Raw genomic sequence first — 23,227 nt, 5'->3', positions numbered from 1 at the left:
TCTTTTTTTTGGCTGCATTGGGTCTTCATTGCTGCGCATGGGCTTTCTCTAGTTGCAGGGAGTGGGGGCTGCTCTTCGTTGCGATGTGTGGGCTTCTCATTGTGGTGGCTTCTCTTGTTGCAGAGCACAGGGTCTGGGTGCACACAAGCTTCAGTAGTTGCAGCACGTGAGCTCAGCAGTTGTGGCACGTGAGCTCAGCAGTTGCGACACGTGGGCCCTAGAGCGCACAGGCTTCAGTATTTGTGGTGCGTGGGCTCAGTAGTTGTGGCGTATGGGCTCTAGGGCGTGCGGGCTTCAGTAGTTGTGGCATGCAGGCTCAGTAGTTATGGCGCACGGGGTTAGTTGCTCCGTGGCATGTGGGATCCTCCTGGACCAGGGATTGAACCCGCGTACCCTGCATTGGCAGACGGTTGCCCAACCACTGTGCCACCAGGGAAGTCTCTTTTCTGAACATTATTAAAGGAAGTAACAGAACTCCTGAAAATAAAATCATTTTTAATTGTATGTATTTTATTTTAATATTCTTCCAAAAGAACATTTGTAATTGATAATTTAATTTGGGTTAAATGTATCACTACCCAGTTTTATCTTTTGAAGTGTTTTCCAAACTGGACTTTGCTCAATGATGTAAGCTTTAGTTGTTATCATTCTGTAGCAGATGCTATCTATGTGTGGTTTGGAGGTGATCTGGAAGAAGATATAAACATGCAATATTATTTGAGAAATAAGGTATTTTTACAGGGTCACATCATAAAATACCTAACATTATTTATTCAACAAGCATCAATCAGTATGGTGTATGGGTTATTAGAGTAATAGAAAAATACCTGATCTCTGTCTTTAAGAGATTTCAGATGTGCAAGCCAAAAAATAGAATACTATTAAGAATTGCTTCAACAGAGATCTGTTCCAAGTATAAGAGTAAGGAACACCTAACTCTGCCTGTGGGAGTTGGGAGCACACTTTACAGAGGAGAATAAGTATGAAAAGAAAGTGGATAACCAGTGAAGTTATAAAATAGTATGTATGCACTCTGACAGTTCATGACTACCAATATTTATAACTTTAGAATTTGAAAGAAGATTTAAGTAACCAATAGGGCCAACACTGTATATATATGGCCAAATGCTCTTTTGGCCCTAAATGAGTGATCCTGGTAGTTGGTACTGGAAATAAATTGAGAAGACTTGAGAGGCTAAGTTCAGGCTTGGGAAAGAGTTGCATGTGTTGGAAATAGCAACTTCTCTGAGGGGAACAGAAGTAGAATATTTGTCAGTTCTACCGAAGAGGGTGTGCATTTTGAAGTCAAGAACCTTAAAGTGTATCAGTGTGTATGTATGTATGTCATTTTCCTCAGGTGACTTACCTTAGCTATGGTGCACATAAGATTAATAGCATTTATTGTGTTGTGTACTGGAAGTATCCGTAGGTTACTACCCAGGAATCTGGAAAAAAAAAATTCAAAAGTTAAATAGTTGATATGACTTACATCTGTTAAGTGGAAAGAAGAGACAAACCTCTTATTGTTTGTCATTTGTTTATTCATTCATGCCTGCCTTATTCCACAGAGGATTTGATATGGCTTTACAGCCAGAAGTTAATTGACTAAGAAGTGTTCACTTCTGATTTAGTCTTGCTGGAGAATCCCATAAATCAGCATGCACTCTGAAATTGTCACCCTGATTCACAGACTAGCTATTTGGCCTGCATTTTATTAAATAGGACAGGTTAACATTATAAAGTTTACCTTTTGGAAAAACATAATTCGCTTGCCTAATATAATTCAGAATCGAAGTAAATAAAATAATTTCAGGAAAATAGGTCTGTAGTGCTGTTGTCCATACCTCTGCTGAATCCTGAACATCAGTTTCCATTCCTCAGGCCCATGCAGGGCAGCAGACAGAACCAAAAAACTATTTCGGTGAATGTTAATAAACTTCTCAATTTTGGCTAGAAATGTTTCTTCAGCAGACATAAAGCATTTTTTAGCATCCATCAATAAAAATGCAACTCCTAGGAAAGGTGAGTGTAATATAAAATGTCACTTCGTCATACTGATAAAATTTTTTCTTGTAAACTCAGTAAAATCAACAAAAATAACTATAAGTAAAACATAGCTGTAAGTGTCCAGGCCCTAAACCCATAACAAATGGAAATTACCATAATGAAAGTTTTACATGACAAAATAATTAGGTAGTTCTTTGAAGTGCTCTGTATATAAAAGATTAAATATTTAAGGGAAAAACCCTTTCTTGGTCAGTAACCTTTTTTTTTTTTTTTTTTTTTACTCTAAGGCACTGTCCACAATGAAAGTAATGCCTAATTTTAGTTACATGTTAATTTTTCATGTTATGATTTTTAAAAGCTGGAAATCAACTAAAGAAAAGTTGTTTTAAGCAAGCCTTTAGTTATTTCTTGGAGAATCTTTTATATCAGAACATAAACTATAAATTAAAACAGTAAGCAGATATCTAGGATCTCTGAAACAGTATCAGGCCTATAAGAATGGTCCAGAAGGGAAACAATCTACTTAGCTCTTTAAAAGATGAGGGGAGGACACAATTTGAGGAAAGCTACTATGTGATTATACTAATTGAATCAACCTGAGCTAAAAATTTATATAATATCTCTGAACCTAAATTTCTTCATCTGTAAGGTTGGAATAATAGTTCTTTGATAGGTTTGTTGAAAGGATTAAATAAGAGAATGCATATAGGGCTCTCTATTCAACCGGGAAAGATGAATTTGAGGTTGGGCCATTTTTAGCCTGGAGGTCTATTTCTAGGAGCTTTTGAAAGTGCCTGTCTTCCAAAATCTCTGCTAGAGTACAGGTCTGTTTGTAACCATCCTAATAAAATCCTTCACCTCCATGTTTTTTTTTTATCACTTCTGTCATTTTCCAAGCACAAGTGGAGCTGCCTCCTTCCCATGTCCCTAGCTTTCTCATATCCTAATCTAATTCCTTCCTGTACTTTGCCCATGACTCACAGTTGTACAGTTTTATGATTTCAGAAACATTTGTCCCCATTTGTTTCCTTTAATTAGTATTTGTTTATATCAATATTATGTTCAGCAAACTCTTGTACAAAATCATGAAAAACATTCTTCTATATTGTTTTTGTATATGGATTTTGACCAATATCGTGATGTTGGCCTCTGTTAATATGGGTAATATTATTTTAAGTATTGACTGTTGCAGAGGGTGGCTTTGTTCTATTTTCAACTTCGTTCCAAAGCAAGTAGTTTGTACCATCCTCTACCAGACTCCACTGGTTCAGCTTTAGTTCAACAATTGTAATCTAAAAAGGAATATATTTTGTAATTGGCCATATGTACTGCTTTTGCAGCAGTAACAAAGTTTTATACATTTACCTCTCCCAAAAGGTAACACCTTAAGCTTATTACTTAGTTACTGAACTACCAAATTATTAGAATTTACACTTACTTATTTATTAAGAAACTTAAATCAAGGAAGTTAGCAAATATACTGTACCAGAAAGAGAAAATATAATTGATCCATTTTCCACTGAATCTGAATACCGAACCTTATGGCTTCGATTTTCTAGGGCGGTTGCAACTTCATAACTCTTAAAAAAATTTTCAGAAATACAAACTTAAGACATGTTTTAAAGAGTTTAATTAAAGCTAATCAAAAAATTAAAATAAGTTTAATAGCTTCTTTTATAACTATACCACTTACAGATTTGATCATCAACAGAGATACCAAATGTGCTCTCTATGGAGAAAAAAACTTTAAAAAAAGGTAAAAATATTTAGTTTTGAAACACACTGTGGTTTGGAAATGAGTTGTGTACTAGTTACGTTACTTAGGGAAGAAAATAAGGACAGTATTAAAGAATTAAACTATAAGAGCAAACACAAACTTCTCTGAAAACTTGAAGATGGATTCTGACATGCATTAATGTATAAATAGAAGGTGTATGGTGGTGTGTTTCTTAGATGGTTGACAGAACCATGAAGTGCCATACACAGTACCACAAGGAGACAACCAATTCTCCAATTCATGTTTACATTACAGTTACTTTTAGTATACTTTTCAAATGTTTTAAGCCTTAGGTGAGTTAGAAAACATGAAGACAGCAATAGGACTTTTGGTTTAAATACTAAGCGTTTCAAAATTCATCTAATTTCCTATTCTACCCACGTAATTAGATATTACCCAAAGCACTAAAATAGACGTGGTTTATACTATTTATGAATTGGTTAAAACTCAAGCTTGTTAGTCTCCAAGTAGATAAAAATCCCTTATATAAACTTTATATTTAGCTTCAGAACATGTATATTTTAAGCATACTTAAATATATCTAGAATATCAAGTATTCTAGATATAGAATACTTGATTCCCTTCCTTCCTAAAAAGAGTATTTTATGGTACTCAAACAGATCCTGACCTAGAGTTCAATAAAGACTCTTCGCATGAGTTTTCTTCTGCTGTTTTAAAATTACACATTGAGTCCAGTGATGGCAGATTAAGTAATTTAGGCCAACCCTCCTGCTGAAGGCAACTAGAAAAGCTGGAAAGTTTAAAAAATCTTGAATGCATCAGAGAGTTAGCAGGATAGTGAAAACTTACAGGACCAAGACCTATACAGAAATTCAAAGATAAGAGATCAGCACTTAGGTGATTTTTTTTCCTGAGGGCATCTGTCAGTTCAGGAAGAGAGACGAGAGGCTGAACAGAGCTTTTGACAAAAGTAGAACAGCTCTCACAGGGGCTGCCGCCTAGCTTCAAACCATTTCAATCCTTAAAATTGTATTAAAGTGATACTGTATTACTAGTGCTCCCAAGTACCTTGCAGAAGCACTCCCTAGAGGGACCCTTCTCAATTAGGTCTCCTCATTTCAACTACAGAACAAAGAAAATTATCTGAATGATGATTTTCTCAATTCTCACATAACTAGTATCCTCTAAATGAACAGGAGATAAGCTCCTTTATTACATACAATAGAAGCCTTAGGGCTTGGGTTGCCAGATTAGCAAATAAAAAAATAGAACATCCAGTTAAATTTGAATTTCATATAAACAACATAATTTTTTGATATAAGTATGTCCTGTGCAATATTTGGGATGAACTTACACTAAATTCATTGTTTATCTGAAACTCAGATTTAACTGAGTGTCCTGTATTTTATCTGGCAACCCTGCTTAGGACATTAGAGGTTTAATTCTCTCGCAGAATTAAGTTTTCTCTAGAGGAATGTAAAACTATTCTAGGCCTCAAATTATTTCCACAAACAATTTTTCAAATACAAATTCCAACACACAGTTAAAAATAATCAGACATTCAAAAACAAAATTACATGAAAGAGAACTATGAAAAACAACAGGTAATAGAAGCAGTCATAGGGGATACATATAGTAAAGATACCATGTATATACTTTAAAATAGCTGTTTACTATGTTCAAGGAGATGAAAGGCAAGGTTAAGAATTTTGGCAAAGAACCAGAAACTATATAAAAGGATGTAACAGATATGAGTCAGGAAAGTTTCATAAAATTTGAGGCAAATCTTTTTTTTTTTTGCGGTATGCGGGCCTCTCACTGTCGTGGCCTCTCCCGTTGCGGAGCACAGGCTCCGGACGCGCAGGCTCAGCGGCCATGGCTCACGGGACCAGCTGCTCCGTGGCATGTGGGATCTTCCTGGACCGGGGCACAAACCCGTGTCCCCTGCATCAGCAGGCAACTCTCAACCATTGCGCCACCAGGGAAGCCCGAGGCAAATCTTTTAAATGGAAAACAGTTTATTAAGCAGACAAGTGAAAGAAGAAGACAAATGTGAGAAGAACGTAGACAGAAAACATAGACAAAGGCATTCAGACCTGAAAGTATGATTCCTTTAAGTGTGTTAGTTGTGTATGAGTCAGTTAATTTGGAGACAGTGTTAGGAATAACTGATGGCAGATAATTAGGACCATGTATGCCACGCTGATGAATTTCAATTCTATCCTATCCAGGAGCCAACTAAGAGAAGTATAAAGAAAATAGAAGAAAATAGTAAAGTTAAAATTAGAAAGTACTGAATTACAAAAAAATAGGTAAGTTCAAGAGTTAAGTTTTCAACATAACAAGGAGCTAAGACTAGATTTTCCAAATTATGTTTCATTAAATATTAGTCCCATGAGATATTAAAAAATGTTCCTTATTCAAATAAGACTGGGAAACACTGAGGGAGACCTTCAAGATGGTGGAGGAGTGAGACATGGAGATCACCTTCCTCCCCACAAATACATCAGAGATATATCTACATGTGGAACAACTCCTACAGAACACCTACTGAACGCTGGCAGAAGACCTCAGACTTCCCAAAAGGCAAGAAACTCCCCATGTACCTGGGTGGGGCAAAAGAAAAAAGAAAAAGCAGAGACAAACGAATAAGGATGGGACCTGCACCACTGGGAGGGAGCTGTGAAGGAGGAAAAGTTTCCACACACTAGCAAGCCCCTTCGCGGGCAGAGACTGCGAGTGGCGGAGTGGGGAAGCTTCAGAGCCATGGAGAAAAGCGCAGCAACGGGGTGCAGAGGGCAAAGTGGAGAGATTCCCGCACAGAGGATCAGTGCTGACCAGAACTCACCAGCCCAAGAGGCTTTTCTGCTCACCCACCAGGGCGGGTGGGGGCTGGGAGCCGAGGCTCAGGCTTCTGAGGTCAGATCCGAGGGAGAGGACTGGGGTTGGCTGCGTGAACACAGCCTGAAGGGTGCTAGTGCGCCATAGCTAGCCGGGAGGGAGTCCGGGAAAAAGTCTGGAGCTGCCTAAGAGGCAAGAGACCATTGTTTCGGGGTGCACGAGGAGAGGGGATTCAGAGCACCACCTAAACAAGCTCCAAAAATGGGCGTGAGCCGCGGCTATCAGCGCGGATACCAGAGACAGGCATGAGATGCTAAGGCTGCTGCTGCAGCCACCAAGAAGCCTGTGTGCAAGCACAGGTCACTAGCCACACCTCCCCTCCAGGGAGCCTGGCCACTGCCAGGCTGTGCAGCCCGCCACTGCCAGGGTCTTGTGATCCAGGGACAACTTCCCCTGGAGAACGAACGGCGCGCCTCAGGCTGGTGCAATGTTATGACGGCCTCTGCCGCTGCAGGCTCACCTTGCATTCCGTACCCCTCCCTCCCCCCAGCCTGAGTGAGCCAGAGCCCCCGAATCAGCTGCTCCTTTAACACCATCCTGTCTGAGCGAAGAACAGACGCCCAGGCGACCTACACACAGAGGCGGGGCCAAATCCAAAGCTGAACCCCAGGAGCCGTGTGAACAAAGAAGAGAAAGGGAATCTCTCAGCAGTCTCAGGAGCAGCGGATTAAAGCTCCACAATCAACTTGATGTACCCTGCATCTGTGGAGTACCTGACTAGACAACGAATCATCCCAAAATTGAGATGGTGGACTTCAGGGGCAATGATATATTTTTTTTTTTCCTTTTTCTCTTTTTGTGAGTGTGTATGTGTATGCTTCTTTGTGTGATTTTGTCTGTATAGCTTTGCTTTTACCATTTGTCCTACGGTTCTCTCTGTCCATTTATGGGTTTTTTTTGGTTTTGTTTTTGGTTTTTTTTTTTAGCATAGCTTTTAGCACTTGTTATCATTGGTGGATTTGGTTTCTTGGTTTGGTTGCTTTCTTCTTTCTTTCTATTTTCTTTTCTTTTTACTATTATTTTTTAATTATTTAATTAATAATTTTTATTTTAATAACTTTATTATATTTTTCTTTCCTTCTTTTTTTCTCCCTTTTCTTCTGAGCCGTGTGGCTGACAGTCTTGGTGCTCCGGCTGGGTGTCAGGCCTGTGCCTGTGAGGTGTGAGAGCCAAGTAAAGGACACTGGTCCACCACAGACCTCTTGGCTCCACGTAATATCAAACGGCGAGAGCTCTCCCAGAAATCTCCCTCTAAACACTAAGACCCAGCTCCACTCAACGAGCAGGAAGCTACAGTGATGGACACCCTATGCCAGTCAACTAGCGAGACAGGAACACAACCCCACCCATTAGCAGAGAGACTGCCTAAAATTATAATAAGGTCACAGACACCCCAAAACACACCACCGGACGTGGTCCTGCTCACCAGAAAGACAAGATCCAGCCTCTTCCTCCAGAACACAGGCACTAGTCGCCTGCACCAGGAAGGCTACACAACCCACTGAACCAACCTTACCCACTGGGGGCAGACACCAAAAACAATGGGAACCACAAACCTGCAGCCTGTGAAAAGGAGACCCCAAACACAATAAGTTAAGCAAAATGAGAAGACAGAGAAACACACAGCAGACAAAGGAGCACGGTAAAAACCCACCAGACAAAAAAAATGAAGAGGAAATAGGCAGTCTACCTGACAAAGAATTCAGAGTAATGATAGTAAAGATGAGCCAAAATCTTGGAAATAGAATGGAGAAAATACATGAATGTTCAACAAGGACAAAGAAGAACTGAAGAACAAACAAACTATGATAAACAGCACAATAAATGAAATTAAAAATTCTCTAGAAGGAAGCAATAGTAGAATAACTGAGGAAGAAGAAAGGATAAGTTTCCTGGAAGATAAAATAGTGGAAATAACTACTGCAGAGAAGAATAAAGAAAAAAGAATGAAAAGAATTGAGGACAGTCTCAGAGACTTCTTGGACATTAAACACAACAACATTCGAATTATAGGGGTCCCAGAAGAAGAAGAGAAAAAGAAAGGGACTGAGAAAATATTTCAAGAGATTATAGTTGAAAACTCCGCTAATATGGGAAAGGAAATAGTCAATCAAGTCCAGGAAGTACAGAGAGGATAAATCCAAGGAGAAACATGCCAAGGCACATATTAATCAACCTATCAAAAATTAAATACAAAGAAAACATATTAAAATCAGCAAGGGAAAAACAACAAATAATATGCAAGGGAAGCCCCACAAGGTTAACAGCTGAGCTTTCAGCAGAAACTCTGCAAGCCAGAAGGGAGTGGCAGGACATATTGAAAGTGATGAAAGGGAAAAACTTATAACCAAGATTACTCTACCCAGCAAGGATCTCATTCAGATTTGATGGAGAAATTAAAAACTTTACAGACAAGCAAAAGCTAAGAGAATTCAGCACCACCAAATCAGCTTTATAACAAATGCTAAAGGAACTTCTCTAGGCAGGAAACACAAGAGAAGGAAAAGACCTATAATAACAAACCCAAAACAATTAAGAAAATGGTAATAGGAACATACATATCGATAATTGCCTTAAATGTAAATGGATTAAATGCTCCAACCAAAAGACGTAGACTGGCTGAATGGATACAAAAACAAAACCCGTATACATACTGTCTACAAGAGACACACTTCAGACCTAGGGACACATACAGACTGAAAGTGAGGGGATGGAAAAAGACATTCCATGCAAATGGAAATCAAAAGAAAGCTGGAGTAGCAATTCTCATATCAGACAAAATAGACTTTAAAATAAAGACTATTACATGAGACAAAGAAGAATACTACATAATGATCAAGGGATCGATCCAAGAAGAAGATACAACAATTGTAAATATTTATGCACCCAACATAGGAGCACCTCAATACATAAGGCAAATGCTAACAGCCATAAAAGGGGAAATCGACAGTAACACAATCATTGTAGGGGACTTTAACACCCCACTTTCACCAATGGACAGATCATCCAAAACGAAAATAAATAAGGAAACACAAGCTTTAAAGGATACATTAAACAAGATGGACCTAATTGATATTTATAGGACATTCCATCCAAAAACAACAGAATACACTTTCTTCTCAAGTACTCATGGAACATTCTCCAGGATAGATCATATCTTGGGTCACAAATTAAGCCTTGGTAAATTTAAGAAAATTGAAAACATATCAAGTATCTTTTCTGACAACAATGCTATGAGACTAGATATCAATTACAGGAAAAAATCTCTAAAAAGTACAAATACATGGAGGCTAAACAATACACTGCTTAATAACCAAGAGATCACTGAAGAAATCAAAGATGAAATCAAAAAGTACCTAGAAACAAATGACAATGAAAACACGATGACCCAAAACCTATGGGATGCAGCAAAAGCAGTTCTAAGAGGGACGTTTATAGCAACACAATCCTACCTTATGAAACAAGAAACATCTCAAATAAACAACATAACCTTACACCTAAAGCAATTAGAGAACGAAGAACAAAAAAGCTCCCAAAGTTGGCAGAAGGAAAGCAATCATAAAGATCAGATCAGTAATAAATGAAAAAGAAATGAAGGAAACAATAGCAAAGATTAATAAAACTAAAAACTGGTTCTTGGAGAAGATAAACAAAATTGATAAACCATTAGCCAGACTCATCAAGAAAAAAAAGGAGAAGACTCAAACAGACTCAAATAGAATTAGAAATAAAAAAAGAGAAGTAACAACTGACAGTGCAGAAATACAAAGATCATGAGAGATTACTACAAGCAACTATATGCCAATAAAATGGACAACTTGGAAGAAATAGACAAATTCGTAGAAAAGCAGAACTTCTGAGACTGAACCAGGAAGAAAGAGAAAATATAAACAGACGAATCACAAGCACTGAAATTGAGATTTGATTAAAAATCTTCCAGCAAAGAAAAGCCCAGGACCTGATGGATTCTCAGGCAAATTCTATCAAACATTTAGAGAAGAGCTAACACCTATGCTTCTCAAACTCTTCCAAACTATAGCAGAGGGAGGAACACTCCCAAACTCATTCTACGAGGCCACCCGCACTCTGATACCAAAACCAGATGATGTCACAAAGAAAGGAAACTACAGGCCAACATCACTGATGAACATAGACGCAAAATCCTCAATAAAATACTAGGAAACAGAATCCAACAGCACATTAAAAGGACCATACACCATGATCAAGTGGGGTTTATCCCAGGAATGCAAGGATTCTTCAATATACACAAATCAATCAATGTGATACACCATATTAACAAATTGAAGGATAAAAACCATAGGATCATCTCAATAGATGCAGAAAAAGCCTTTGACAAAATTCAACACCCATTTATGATAAAAACCCTCCAGAAAATAGGCATAGAGGGAACTTACTGCAACAGAATAGAGGCCATATATGACAAACCCACAGCCAATATCGTTTTCAATGGTGAAAACCTGAAACCATTTCCACCAAGATCAGGAACAAGACAAGGATGTCCACTCTCACCACTATTATTCAACATAGTTTTGGAAGTTTTAGCCAGAGCAATCTTGAGAAAGAAAAATGGAGCTGGAGGAATCAGGCTCCCTGACTTCAGACTATACTACAAAGCTACAGTATTCAAGACAGTATGGTACTGGCACAAAAACAGAAATATAGATCAATGGAACAGGATAGCCCAGAGATAAACCCACACACCTATGGTCACCTTATCTTTGATAAAGGAGGCAAGAATATACAATGGAAAAAAGACAGCCTCTTCAATAAGTCGTGCTGAGAAAACTGGACAACTACATGTAAAAGAATGAAATTAGAACACTCCCTAGCACCATACACAAAAATAAATTCAAAATGGATTAAAAACCTAAATGTAAGGCCAGAAACTATAAAACTCTTAGAGGAAAACACAGGCAGAACACTCTATGACATAAATCACAGTAAGATCCTTTTTGACCCACCTCCTAGAGAAACTGAAATAAAAACAAAAATAAACAAATGGGACCTAATGAAACTTAAAAGCTTTTGCACAGGGCTTCCCTGGTGGCGCAGTGGTTGAGAGTCCGCCTGCCGATGCAGGGGACACGGGTTTGTGTCCCGGTCCAGGACGATCCCACATGCTGCGGAGCAGCTGGGCCCGTGAGCCATGGCCACTGAGCCTGCGCATCCGGAGCCTGTGTTCCTCAACGGGAGAGGCCACAACAGTGAGAGGCCCGTGTACCGCAAAAAAAAAAAAAAAAAAAAAAAAAAGCTTTTGCACAGGAAAGGAAACCATAAACAAGACGAAAAGACAACCCTCAGAATGGGAGAAAATATTTGCAAACGAAGCAACTGACAAAGGATTAATCTCCAAAATATACAAACAGCTTATGCAGCTCAATATCCAAAAAACAAAAAAAAAATCCAAAAATGGGCAGAAAACCTAAATAGACATTTCTCCAGAGAAGATATACAGATTGCCAACAGCACATGAACGCATGCTCAACGTCACTAATCATTAGACAAATGCACATCAAAACTACAATGAGGTATCCCCTCATACCAGTCAGAACGGCCATCATCAAAAGATCTACAAACAATAAATGCTAGAGAGGGTGTGGAGAAAAGGGAACCCTCTTGCACTATTGGTGGGAATGTAAATTGATGCAGCCACTATGGAGAACAGTATGGAGGTTCCTTAAAAAACTAAAAATAGAGCTACCATATAACCCAGCAATCCCACTACTGGGCATATACCCTGAAAAAACCACAATTCAAAAAGAGTCATGTACCACAATGTTCACTGCAGCTCTATTTACAATCGCCAGGACATGGAAGCAACCTAAATGTCCATCGACAGATGAATGGATAAAGAAGATGTGGCACATGTATGCAATGGAATATTATTCAGCCATAAAAAGAAACGAAAGTGAGTTATTTGTAGTGAGGTGGATGGACCTAGAGTCTGTCATACAGTGTGAGGTAAGTCAGAAAGAGAAAAACAAATACTGTATGCTAACATATATGTATGGAATCTAAAATATATATATATATTCTGAAGAACCTAGGGGCAGGACAGGAATAAAGACGTAGACGTAGAGAATGGATTTGAGGACATGGGGAAGGGGAAGCTGAGATGAAGTGAAGGAGTGGCACTGACATATATACACTACCAAATGTCAAATAGATAGCTAGTGGGAAGCAGCCGCATAGCACAGGGAGATCAGCTCGGTGATTTGTGACCACCTAGAGGGGTGGGATAGGGACAGTGGGAGGGAGAGGCAAGAGGGAAGGGATATGGGGATATATGTATAGCTGATTCACTTTGTTATATAGCAGCAACTAACACAACAATGTAAAGCAATTATACTCCAATGAAGATATTAAAAAAAAAGTTAAAACAAAACAAAACAAACAAAAGAAAAAACAACAGAATCCAGTGAATATATTTTCAGTACACTGAGAGAAAATATCTGTAAATCTAGTGGAAAATATCTTTCAACTTGGAGCAACTTGAACTCTTATACATTGCTGATGGGAATATAAAACCATAATCCCTGCATTTAGTTTTAGTATAGGTATACAGTTAAATGGATTCAGTGTTCATTTGTAGTGAACTTTGAAAAACAGTTTGTAATCTCTTATAAACATACACTCATCATACGACCCAGCAGTTCCATTATTAGGTATTTATAAGAGAAATTCAAACACGTCTTAACAGAGACATACATGAATGTTCAGAGCAGCTTAATTCATAATAGCCAAAAATTGGAAACAAACCAAATATCTATTAGTGAATAGATACACTGGCATACACTCATACAACACACTACTACCCAGCAAAGAAAAGATAACAAATTATTGTTATATGTAACAACATGGATGAATCTCAAAAGCATTATGCTTAATGCAAGAAGCCAGACACAAGAGTACAAACTGTATCATTCCATTTATATGAAGTTCTACAACAGGCAAAACTAGTTATAGTGATAAATCAGACCAATGGTTGCTTGAGGTGGGGAACTGGAAAAGGACTGACTACAAAAGGGCATGAAGGAACTTTCTGGAGTGACGAAAATGTTCTATATATTTTGATTGGGGTGATGGTTACACAGGTATACACATTTGTCAAAATTCATTAAGCTGTACATTTAAAATGTGTGTATTTTATTGTATGTAAGTTGTCCCTGAATTAAAGTGATTTTAAAACATCTTGCAAGATCAAGGGGAAGACAAAAATATAGTTGATCCTTGTACAACACAGGTTTGAAATGTGTGGATCCACTTCTATGTGGATTTTTTTCTATAAATACAGGTACTATACAATCTGAGGTTGGTTGAATCCTTGCATGCAGAACTGCTGATACAGTGGGCCAAATGTAAAGTTAAACATTTGAAGTTTTGAGGGAGGGAGTGAGGGAGTCACTGCCTATAACCCCACGTTGTTCAAGGGTCAACTGTATTTGGATACTAACAAAAACTGAGAGGATCCTCATTTAGATAATTTCTAAATTATATTCTTCAGATAAAAAATAAAATGATCCAAAATGGAAGGTCTGAGCCAAAAGAAGAAAAGAAGAACAAAGAAAGTAACAAAGACATGAGTAAATCTAAACAAATGCTAACTTTAGAAAATAATAGCACTTTGTTGAGTTAAAAAATTGATAGAATTAAACCGTATATGATAACAAAATATAATACAGAAAAGGGTGATTGGAATTAGTGTTCTAAGATTTGTTTGTCATTTAAGAGGAAGATAAAAATAATTATTTACTTTGGATTTTGTGGGGCTAAGTATACATGTTAAATTTTCTAGGGTAACTATTAAAAAACATAAATAGAGCTGTTTAAAGCCAGCTAAGAAAAAAACTATTCAAAGCTAGTTGAGAAAAAATTACCTCAAAGCTAGTTAAGAAACTAGCTAGTTTCAAAGCTAGTTAAGAAAAAAATGAGAAAAAATTACCAATCAATACAAAAGGAGGCAAAAAAGAAGAGAAAAAAGAAACAGAGAAAAGGTGGGACTTCCCTGGTGGTCCAGTGGTTAAGAATCCACCTTCCAATGCAGGTGACACAGGTTCGATCCCTGGTTGGGGAACTAAGATCCCACATGCCACAGGGCAACTAAACCTGTGTGCTCTAGAGCCTTGCACACCACAACTACTGAGCCTGCACACTCTGGAGCCCACACGCCACAACTAGAAAGAAGCCCGCGTGCCACAATGAAGAGCCTGCGCACCACAATGAAAGATCCTGCATGCTGCAACGAAGATCCCACATGCCCGCAACTAAGACTCAACACAACCAAATAAATAAAAAAATAAATAAATAATAAGAAAAGAAAAGGTGGGACAAAAAGGAAAGAAAAAAGAAAAGAAAGCACAAAACAAGCACATTAGCATGGGTTGCTGTCTCCCTCTCTCAAAATCAGTCTGGAAAAGCTAAAGAAACAAGAGAGAAATATGGATTCCAGAAACCTAACAAAAAGAAGCATGAAAAATTCCAATGAACCTTGAGGCTGTCTTAAATGGGTATTTGGTATGGTGCTAGATGGCTAAAGCCAACAGAGCAAAGTGCAGCTTGAGGCAGCAGTGAATGGATAGGGTGAATAAAACAGATCGTATTCAGAGTCTTATTCTAGCCTCTCTCTTTACCATAGAATAATCATTTCTTGCCCCTTCATTCTAGACATTAGGTGGTGTCCATAAGATAAACATCAGGGCAATGGAGAAATCCTGTTGGCTGAGGAGTTAAAAACAGTTGTGGACTGACCAACTGCCCTCAGGCATTCAACTCCCATTCCCTCCCCATCCAAACTGTAGGGAGACGGCCTCCTCCCAAGGCCACTAAGTCTAGACAGATCAGTTTCTGTTGTTTACCTTTCAAAAAATCTTAAGTAATATATATGTGCATATGCATTGTTTCTGTAATCACTTAACATCTCTATTAGAATAGGCTTAGTGAGAAAAAAAAAAAAGGAACTTAGAAAATTTCCAACCTTCAAATATTTAGAGAAGTAGGAAAATGGATGCAGGGACATTCATAATTTGTCTTTAAAACACATTTTAGATTATGTACTTGCCGATTCACACAACTTTGCATAATCAAGCTAAAGATATTTAAAAATATTGTTCTATTGCTTTTAATTTTAAATTCAAGATCAATGGCCCAAATGCCTCTTTTACCTTAAGCGATGAGCTAATAATAATGGTGGTTGTCCATTTAATTTTTTCTTTTCCATCACTTTCAGCCATCTCTCTGTATCAAACCAGCTTCTAGTGGTGCCAACAATCTGAGAAAAATAAGAACAAAAAGAACACATAGAAATGTTTGCTTGATGAATGAGTAAATTACAGAAAGAAATAAAATTAGGGTAATGGAGACATTCTAAAGAATATTTGAAAGTCAAAATTTGACACTAATGGGACTTCCCTGGTGGTCCAGTGGTTAAGACTCTGCACTCGCAATGCAGGGGGCCTGGGTTCCATCCCTGGTCTGGGAACTAGATCCTGCATGCCGCAACTAAGAGTCTGCATGCCGCAACTAAGGAGCCTGCATGCGGCAATGAAGATTCCGCACGTGGCAACGAAGATCCCATGTGCCACAACTAAGATCTGGTGCAGCCAAATAAATAAATAAATATATATTTTTTTAAATTGGGACTTCCCTTGTGTCACAGTGGTTCAGAATCCGCCTGTCAATGCTGGGGACGTGGGTTTGATCCCTGGTCTGGGAAGATCCCACATACCACGGAGCAACTAAGCCTGTGCACCACAACTACTGAGCCTGCGCTCTAGAGCCCATGCACCACAACTACTGAAGCCTGCATGCCCTAGAGCCCGCACGCTGCAACTACTGAGCCCATGCACCACAACTACTGACACCCGTGCGCCTAAAGCCCGTGCTCCACAACAAGAGAAGCCACTGCAATGAGAAGCCTGCGCACTCTAACAGAGTAGCCCCCACTTGCTGCAACCAGAGGAAGCCTGTGCACAGTAACAAAGACCCAACACAGCCAAAAAAAAAAAAAATTAACACTGAAAAAATATGTCTTGTTATACATTAAGCTCATTCAATATTATGCTTCCTATTAAGAATTATTAAAAGCAATGGTTCCCATTTCAGAGCATTAACTTAAAGAAGGAAGACCCAGCATTTCCATGAAGTCTTCTCTAATGATATTTCAATTTTTGATCTTCTTCCAAACTAGTCCACAGTAGACAGTTTATAAACATTTTGTTATTTGATTTAATTGGCATCCACAAACCAGGCTTTTCCTTCCAGCAGAGGCAGTTTGTGGCAACAAGAGGAGAGAGAGGAAACTGAAGTGATTCAAACTTGATAATAAAATTAAAGGCTGCTCAGAGTAGAGACATAACTATCACAAAACAAAAGGTCAGTTAGAAATGGAATGAGAATGTGTATACACACATATTTAAATATATATATCTTATGAGGAATGCTCAAAGGAAAACACAAGAAATTTCACACTGAACTTCAGTTTGGGCTGGATTTTGAGCAACAAATGTGAAAAGGAAAAGAAAGTATTTATATAATTTTACACTTTAGGAAATTCAGGCTGAGAGAGGATGGTGGCAAAGGTCATATACACCTACAGAGTGAAAATGAATGGGTTCACTTTGGGCAGAATGGACATGTTAACAGTATTAAGTTTTCCAATCCATGGACACAAGATGTCTTTCCATTTATTTGTGTCTTCTTTCATCCAAGTTTTGTAGTTTTCAGTGTACAAGTCTTTCACCTCCTTAGGTAAATGTATTCCTAAGTATTTTATTCTTTTTGGTGCTCTTGTAAATGGGATTATTTTCCTAATTTCCTTTTCATATAGTTTGCTGTTCCTATATAGAAATGCAACTGATTTTTATATGTTGATTTTGTATCCTGCAACTTTGTTGAATTGATATATTTGTTCTAACAGTTTTTTTATAGGATCATGTCATCTGCAAACAGGGACAGTTTTACCTCTTTCTTTCCAGTTTGGATGCCTTTTATTTCTTTTTCTTGCCTAACTGATCTGGCCAGGACTTTTGGTACTATGGTGAATAGAAACAGTGAAAGTGGGCACATCTGCCTTGTTCCTGATCTTAGAGGAAAATTTTTCACTTTTTCACATTTGAGTATGATATTAGCTGTGGGCTTGTCATATATGGCCTTTATTATATCGGGTAATTTTCTTTTATGAGTGAATAAGCTCTAGAGATCTGCTGTACAACATTGTACCTATAGTCAACAATAATATATACTTAAAATTTATTAAAAGGGTAGATCTATACTATATTTCTTTCCACAATAAAAGAAAAAGAAAAAAAGTGAATGAGTCCAATGTTAGATCTATTCCTTTTTCCTCTTCCTTTTTCATTAATACCATGTTTATTACCTCTTGCCTAAGCTACTATATTTACCTCCTAACTGGTCTTGCCTCCTTTCAAATCTATTCTACAAACTCTTCCCAAATAATTTTCCTAAAACTTAATTTATAACTAGATTACTCTTCTTTTTTTTAAAATTTATTTATTTTTGGCTGCATTGGGTCTTCGTTGCTGCGCGTGGGCTTTCTCTAGTTGCAGCAAGCAGGAGCTACTCTTCGCTGTGGTGTGCGGGCTTCTCATTGCGGTGGCTTCTCTTGTTGCAGAGCACGGGCTCTCGGCATGTGGGCTTCAGTAGTTGTGGCACACGGGCTTAGTTGCTCCACTGCATGTGGGATCTTCCTGGACCAGGGCTCAAACCCATGTTGCCTGCATTGGCAGGCAGATTCTTAACCACTGTACCACCAGGGAAGCCCATAGATTACTGTTCTGTTCAGAAAACTTTAATGGCTCCCTAAGGCTTAAGAAATCAAATCCAAATTCTTTAGCCTAGTATTCAAGCTCCTCTCCCCAAAGACTGATGCCACGTTTCCTTTCCAGAATTACTTCCCACTAACATGGGCAGCTTCACTGACATGCAATCTGTGGAGTCACACAAGGCTCCACACTTAAAAGGATCCTGTACTTGTCTTATTGCTACTATCCCCTATTGCTGTCTTGAAAATGTTAATTTTTAAACAAGAGATCTTATGTTTTCATTTCACACTGGCCCTGCAAATTATATAGTCAGTCCTGCCCATTATACCAAAGAAACCCTATACTTTCTCACCTCACTACCATGCCATACTATTTTCTTCCATCTGAAACAACCACCCTGATCTCTGCCTGCCAAAATTCTACTTACCTTTTAAATACTCAATTTACATCACACTCAAAATGATAAATTACATGCAAATTAAGACCACAAGGAGATATCATTTTGTACGCATGACAGCCTTCTTAATTAGGGTTCTGGGATATGAAGCTCTAATGCCCTAAGACAGGGGTCAGCAAGCTTTCTTGTAAAAGGCTGGAGGGTAAATATTTTAGACTTTGTGGGCCATACAGTCTCTGTTGCAGTGACTCAACTCTGCAATTGTAGTGTGAAAGCAGCTACAGATAATAAGTAAACAAATGAACATGGCTGTATTTCTTAAAACTTTATTTATGGACACTAAGATATAAATTTAATATAATGTTCATGTGTCACAAGTATTATTTTTCTTTGATTTTTTTCCAGTCACTTGAACTAGAACTATTCTTGGCTCCAAGTGTGGAGGGCCAGATTTGGCTCATGGGCCGTAGTGTGCCAAGCCCTCCCTAAGACATCCATGATATGACTTTACTTTTCTTCTGTACATCTAGAATGGTACTAGTCACCTACCAACTTTGGTAGAATTGAGAAAATAATCACTCAAACCATGTTCTACAGGTTTAATTCTCTCATAGAACTCCTGTTGAGAATAGCTGCATTAGAATGACAAAACTTAGAATTAAAAAAAAAAAAAAACTAAGGATAAGGATATGAAGCAACAAGAACTCTTATACATGGGTAGAGTGCAAATTGATATAACCATTTTGGAAGATGATTAGGCATCATTGGGGTAGATAATCTGTGAGGGGCCTTTAGTGTCTGCATGTTTTTGCTGGGTATGTAAATATAAGCCCCTGATTACTCTTTACCCGGGCCATTTTTCACTTGCAATAAACATTGAGGAATGAGGCAAGCAGGCTTGTTACTACTAATTAACAAGTGTTCTTCCCTTCAGTGTTTCTCTCTGTTAACATAACCAATTGAATGTATATTCACCTAGGTTTACTTATGTTATTCCCACACCCCTGCGGAATTTGGGGGCCAGAGGAACGAACAAGAACCTGAAACTTTGGTTACTGCTTCTGCCACAAAATTTTAAAAATCTTTTGTTTCTGATCCAGGCATCTTTTATCTTCTGCCAGCATTAATAAAACGGTAATAGGTTAGCTTGTTAGGTTGCAAGTAGAGTAAAAAGACCTTTCACAGTTCTTGACAGGCATTATCTATTAAAGTTGAAAATACACATAAATTATAACCCAGCAATTCCAATCCTAAATATATACTCAAAAGAAATGCATGCAATGTGTACTAGGAGACTTGTATAAGAATGTTCATAGAAGCATTTTTTTTTACTTTATTCCTCATACTTTTGTTTAAATTTTTTTAAAATAAATTTATTTATTTAATTTATTTATTTTTGGCTTCGTTGGGTCTTTGTTGCTGCGCATGGGCTTTCTCTAGTTGCAGCGAGCAGGGCCTACTCCTCGTTGTGGTGCACGGGCTTCACATTGCAGTGTAATGCAATGTGCAGTGGAATGTGAAGTAGAATCTCAAGTTTTCTGTAAATCTAAAACTGTTCTAAAAAATAAAGTTTATTTAAAAAAAAATCCTACCTCTCCTTCAAGGCCCATTAGAAATTCTGCCTCCTGCAAGAAACTATCTCTGTCTCCCTCAAACTAAATGAGACCTCTCCTTCCTCAGAATCCACCTTACAACACCTGTTAAGCACTTCTCATATTTTGCCCCATAAAATTATTTATAAACGTAGTTCATTTCCCCTAGATCATAATCTCCTTAATGTCAACCAAATTTATAATCTCCATGTTACTTAATACAAAATTAGTTTAAAGCAAAATTTAGAAACCAACTAATCCAAGTGAAAGTAACGTTCAGTGATGGTGAGCTAATATTTCCTAAGGCAATTTTATTCTCCTTTTGAACAATTCTAATAATTAGAAAGTTCTCCCTGCTGGGTTGAAACCAGCTGCTCTATAATTTCCTCATTCATTGCATGAATGAATGAATGACAAGTTAACAGCTCTATGAGAGCAGAGACACCTGTTTTATCCAATACTGTACCTCCAACACCTGGCACAAAGTAGATACTCAAACTTTGTTTATGAATGAGTAAATGGCTGTCTGGGGGAAGGACTGAAATTTTTATTGCCTCCCATACAACTTAATTTACTGTCTAGCTAATAACAATCCACCTGATAATACATCCACAAAACATACAAGCAAACCTCATTTTATTTTGCTTCCCTTTATTGTGATTTGCAGATACTGTGGGTTTTGTTTGTTTGTTTTGATTTTTTTTGACAAATTGAAGGTTTGTGGCAACCCTGCCTTGTCAGACTATGATTAGCTTTTTTCTTTTTTATAAATATATTTTATTTATTTATTTTTGGCTGCCTTGGGTCTTCGTTACTACGCACGGGCTTTTGCTAGCTGCGGTGAGTGGGGACTACTCCTCGTTGTGGTGCATGGTCTTCTCATTGCGGTGGTTTATCTTGTTGTGGATCACGGGCTCTAGGCTCACGGGCTTCAGTAGTTGTGGCATGCGGGCTCAGTAGTTGTGGCACACAGGCTTAGTTGCTCTGCGGCATGTGGGAATTTTCCCGGACCAGGGCTCGAACCCGTGTCCCCTGCATTGGCAGGAGGATTCTTAACCACTGCGCCACCAGGGAAGCCCAGACTATGATTACCTTTTGAAAAACTACTTTAAAATGAAAGTACATACATTATTTTTTTAGATACAAAATGCTACTGCACACTTAACAGACTACAGTATAGTATGAAATAACTTTAATATGCACCAGGAAACAAAAAAACTTCATGTAACTCGCTTTATTGCTAAGGCCTGGAACCAAACCCTGCAATATCTCCAAGGCATACCTGTACAGTCATTTAAATCCTCACACCCCTCTATACAGGTTTAATAAACAATTTTAACTAATTTAACTAAACTTAGAAGGTTAACTAATTTTATGCACTAATAAGTGAGAAAGGAATTGGGGTCGCAGACCCCCAGAAGCGTACTATTAACGACTGAGAACGCGTCAGATAAACAGGGCTGAGGCAGCAAGGTTCCCTCAATCTCTCTGGGGAAACGCTCTTAGACTAGCAACCAAGCCCCACTCATCGCTGATTGTGAGCCACTCACCACACCTCCAGGTGGCCCGTTCCCTCATCTGCAAATCAGGCTGGACCCAATGGCCTCTTAACGCCTTTGCCAGGTCCAAGGCCCTAATATTCTGGGCTTCCGTCATTACGGTTTTGTCTTTCCCAAGTTTTCAAATTTAAATAAATTTAACATTGCACAACAACCTCCTGTACATCGCTAACCCGTTCAGTCTCCTCCGTCATCAAGTGGGAGTCTGGCCTACAGTGGTTTTCATGGCCTCTTCGATTCTTTTTTTTTTTTTGCGGTACGTGGGCCTCTCACTCTTGCGGCCTCTCCCGTTGCGGAGCACAGGCTCCGGACGCGCAGGCTCAGCGGACATGGCTCACGGGCCCAGCTGCTCCGCGGCACGTGGGTTCCTCCTGGACCGGGTCATGAACCCTTGTACCCTACATCGGCAGGCGGACTCTCAACCACTGCGCCACCAGGGAAGCCCCTCTTCGATTCTTTTTAGGACTTTCTCCCGCTCTCGGGAGTGGGAGGAGGGGAGAGGTTACGAACACCGCCCGAAGTCAAATATAAATCCGAGGGGTGGAAGACAAAGCTTCGGAAAAGGAGGCACTTCTACAATCCTACATGAAAAACCCAAGAAAACCCCTTTCCACACGATTCCCAAAGGAAGAAAAGGCTGGGGAGGATCCTTTCTCACCCGCCAAAGCCCTGAGGTAAAGATCTGATCTCGGCACGTGTGAGGAAAAACCACACTGGGAAAGAACCAAGAAAGAAAAACGCGAAGAACCACGTTCTCGGCAGCCTCATCCCCAAGGCTGCAAACACACCTGATCAGCACGGCGTCCAGAACAGCTTCGCTGCTCCCACACTTCCAGAGCCTTTCGCGAGAAGCTCCGCGGGCGGAGCCGGAAGCCCAGGCGTGTTCTCTGCGCTCGGCTGCCTCGGCCCCGTCTGCTCGCAGGGCTTCTGCGCAGCCGCAGACCCCGTGAACCACGGCCCGGCGTGCCCCGCTCTTTAGAGCGTAAAATTTGCTCCAACCGGTAAGAGATTAAGAAAAAGCCGAGGGATTTTTCATGTTAGTTTGAGTTGCCTGCAGTTGATTTTTCACAATTTTCTTAAATTCAGGCTCAATTCTTGTAGTACCACTGTGAACATAAAATCAAGGTGACCTCTGGTTTATCCAAATTATGGTAAAAATACATTTTCATTAATGGCCGTAAATGTAACTTATAGAGGCCTTTGTATTTCCTCTTGGGACTCCATTTTTTTCA

At 38.9% G+C, this 23,227-nt stretch overlaps 1 protein-coding gene across 1 annotated transcript; it reads right to left on the bottom strand.

Annotated features, from left to right (window-relative positions):
* Nucleotides 1-107: 107 nt before the first annotated feature.
* On the bottom strand, nucleotides 108-22,945 carry LOC307177330 (protein SPO16 homolog). The gene is made up of 7 exons (XM_079904436.1): nucleotides 22,784-22,945; nucleotides 15,829-15,935; nucleotides 3,494-3,587; nucleotides 1,845-2,013; nucleotides 1,367-1,445; nucleotides 579-687; nucleotides 108-477 (listed from the first exon to the last, which is right to left on the bottom strand). The coding sequence occupies exons 2-7, from the start codon at nucleotides 15,895-15,897 to the stop codon at nucleotides 317-319; spliced, it is 681 nt and encodes a 226-aa protein (XP_079760562.1). The 5' UTR covers nucleotides 15,898-15,935; nucleotides 22,784-22,945; the 3' UTR covers nucleotides 108-316.
* Nucleotides 22,946-23,227: the final 282 nt, after the last annotated feature.

This window comes from Stenella coeruleoalba, assembly GCF_951394435.1.
Source record: "Stenella coeruleoalba genome assembly, chromosome: 1".
Taxonomy (NCBI): Eukaryota; Metazoa; Chordata; class Mammalia; order Artiodactyla; family Delphinidae; genus Stenella; species Stenella coeruleoalba.
This window is presented reverse-complemented; position numbering and strand designations above follow the sequence as displayed.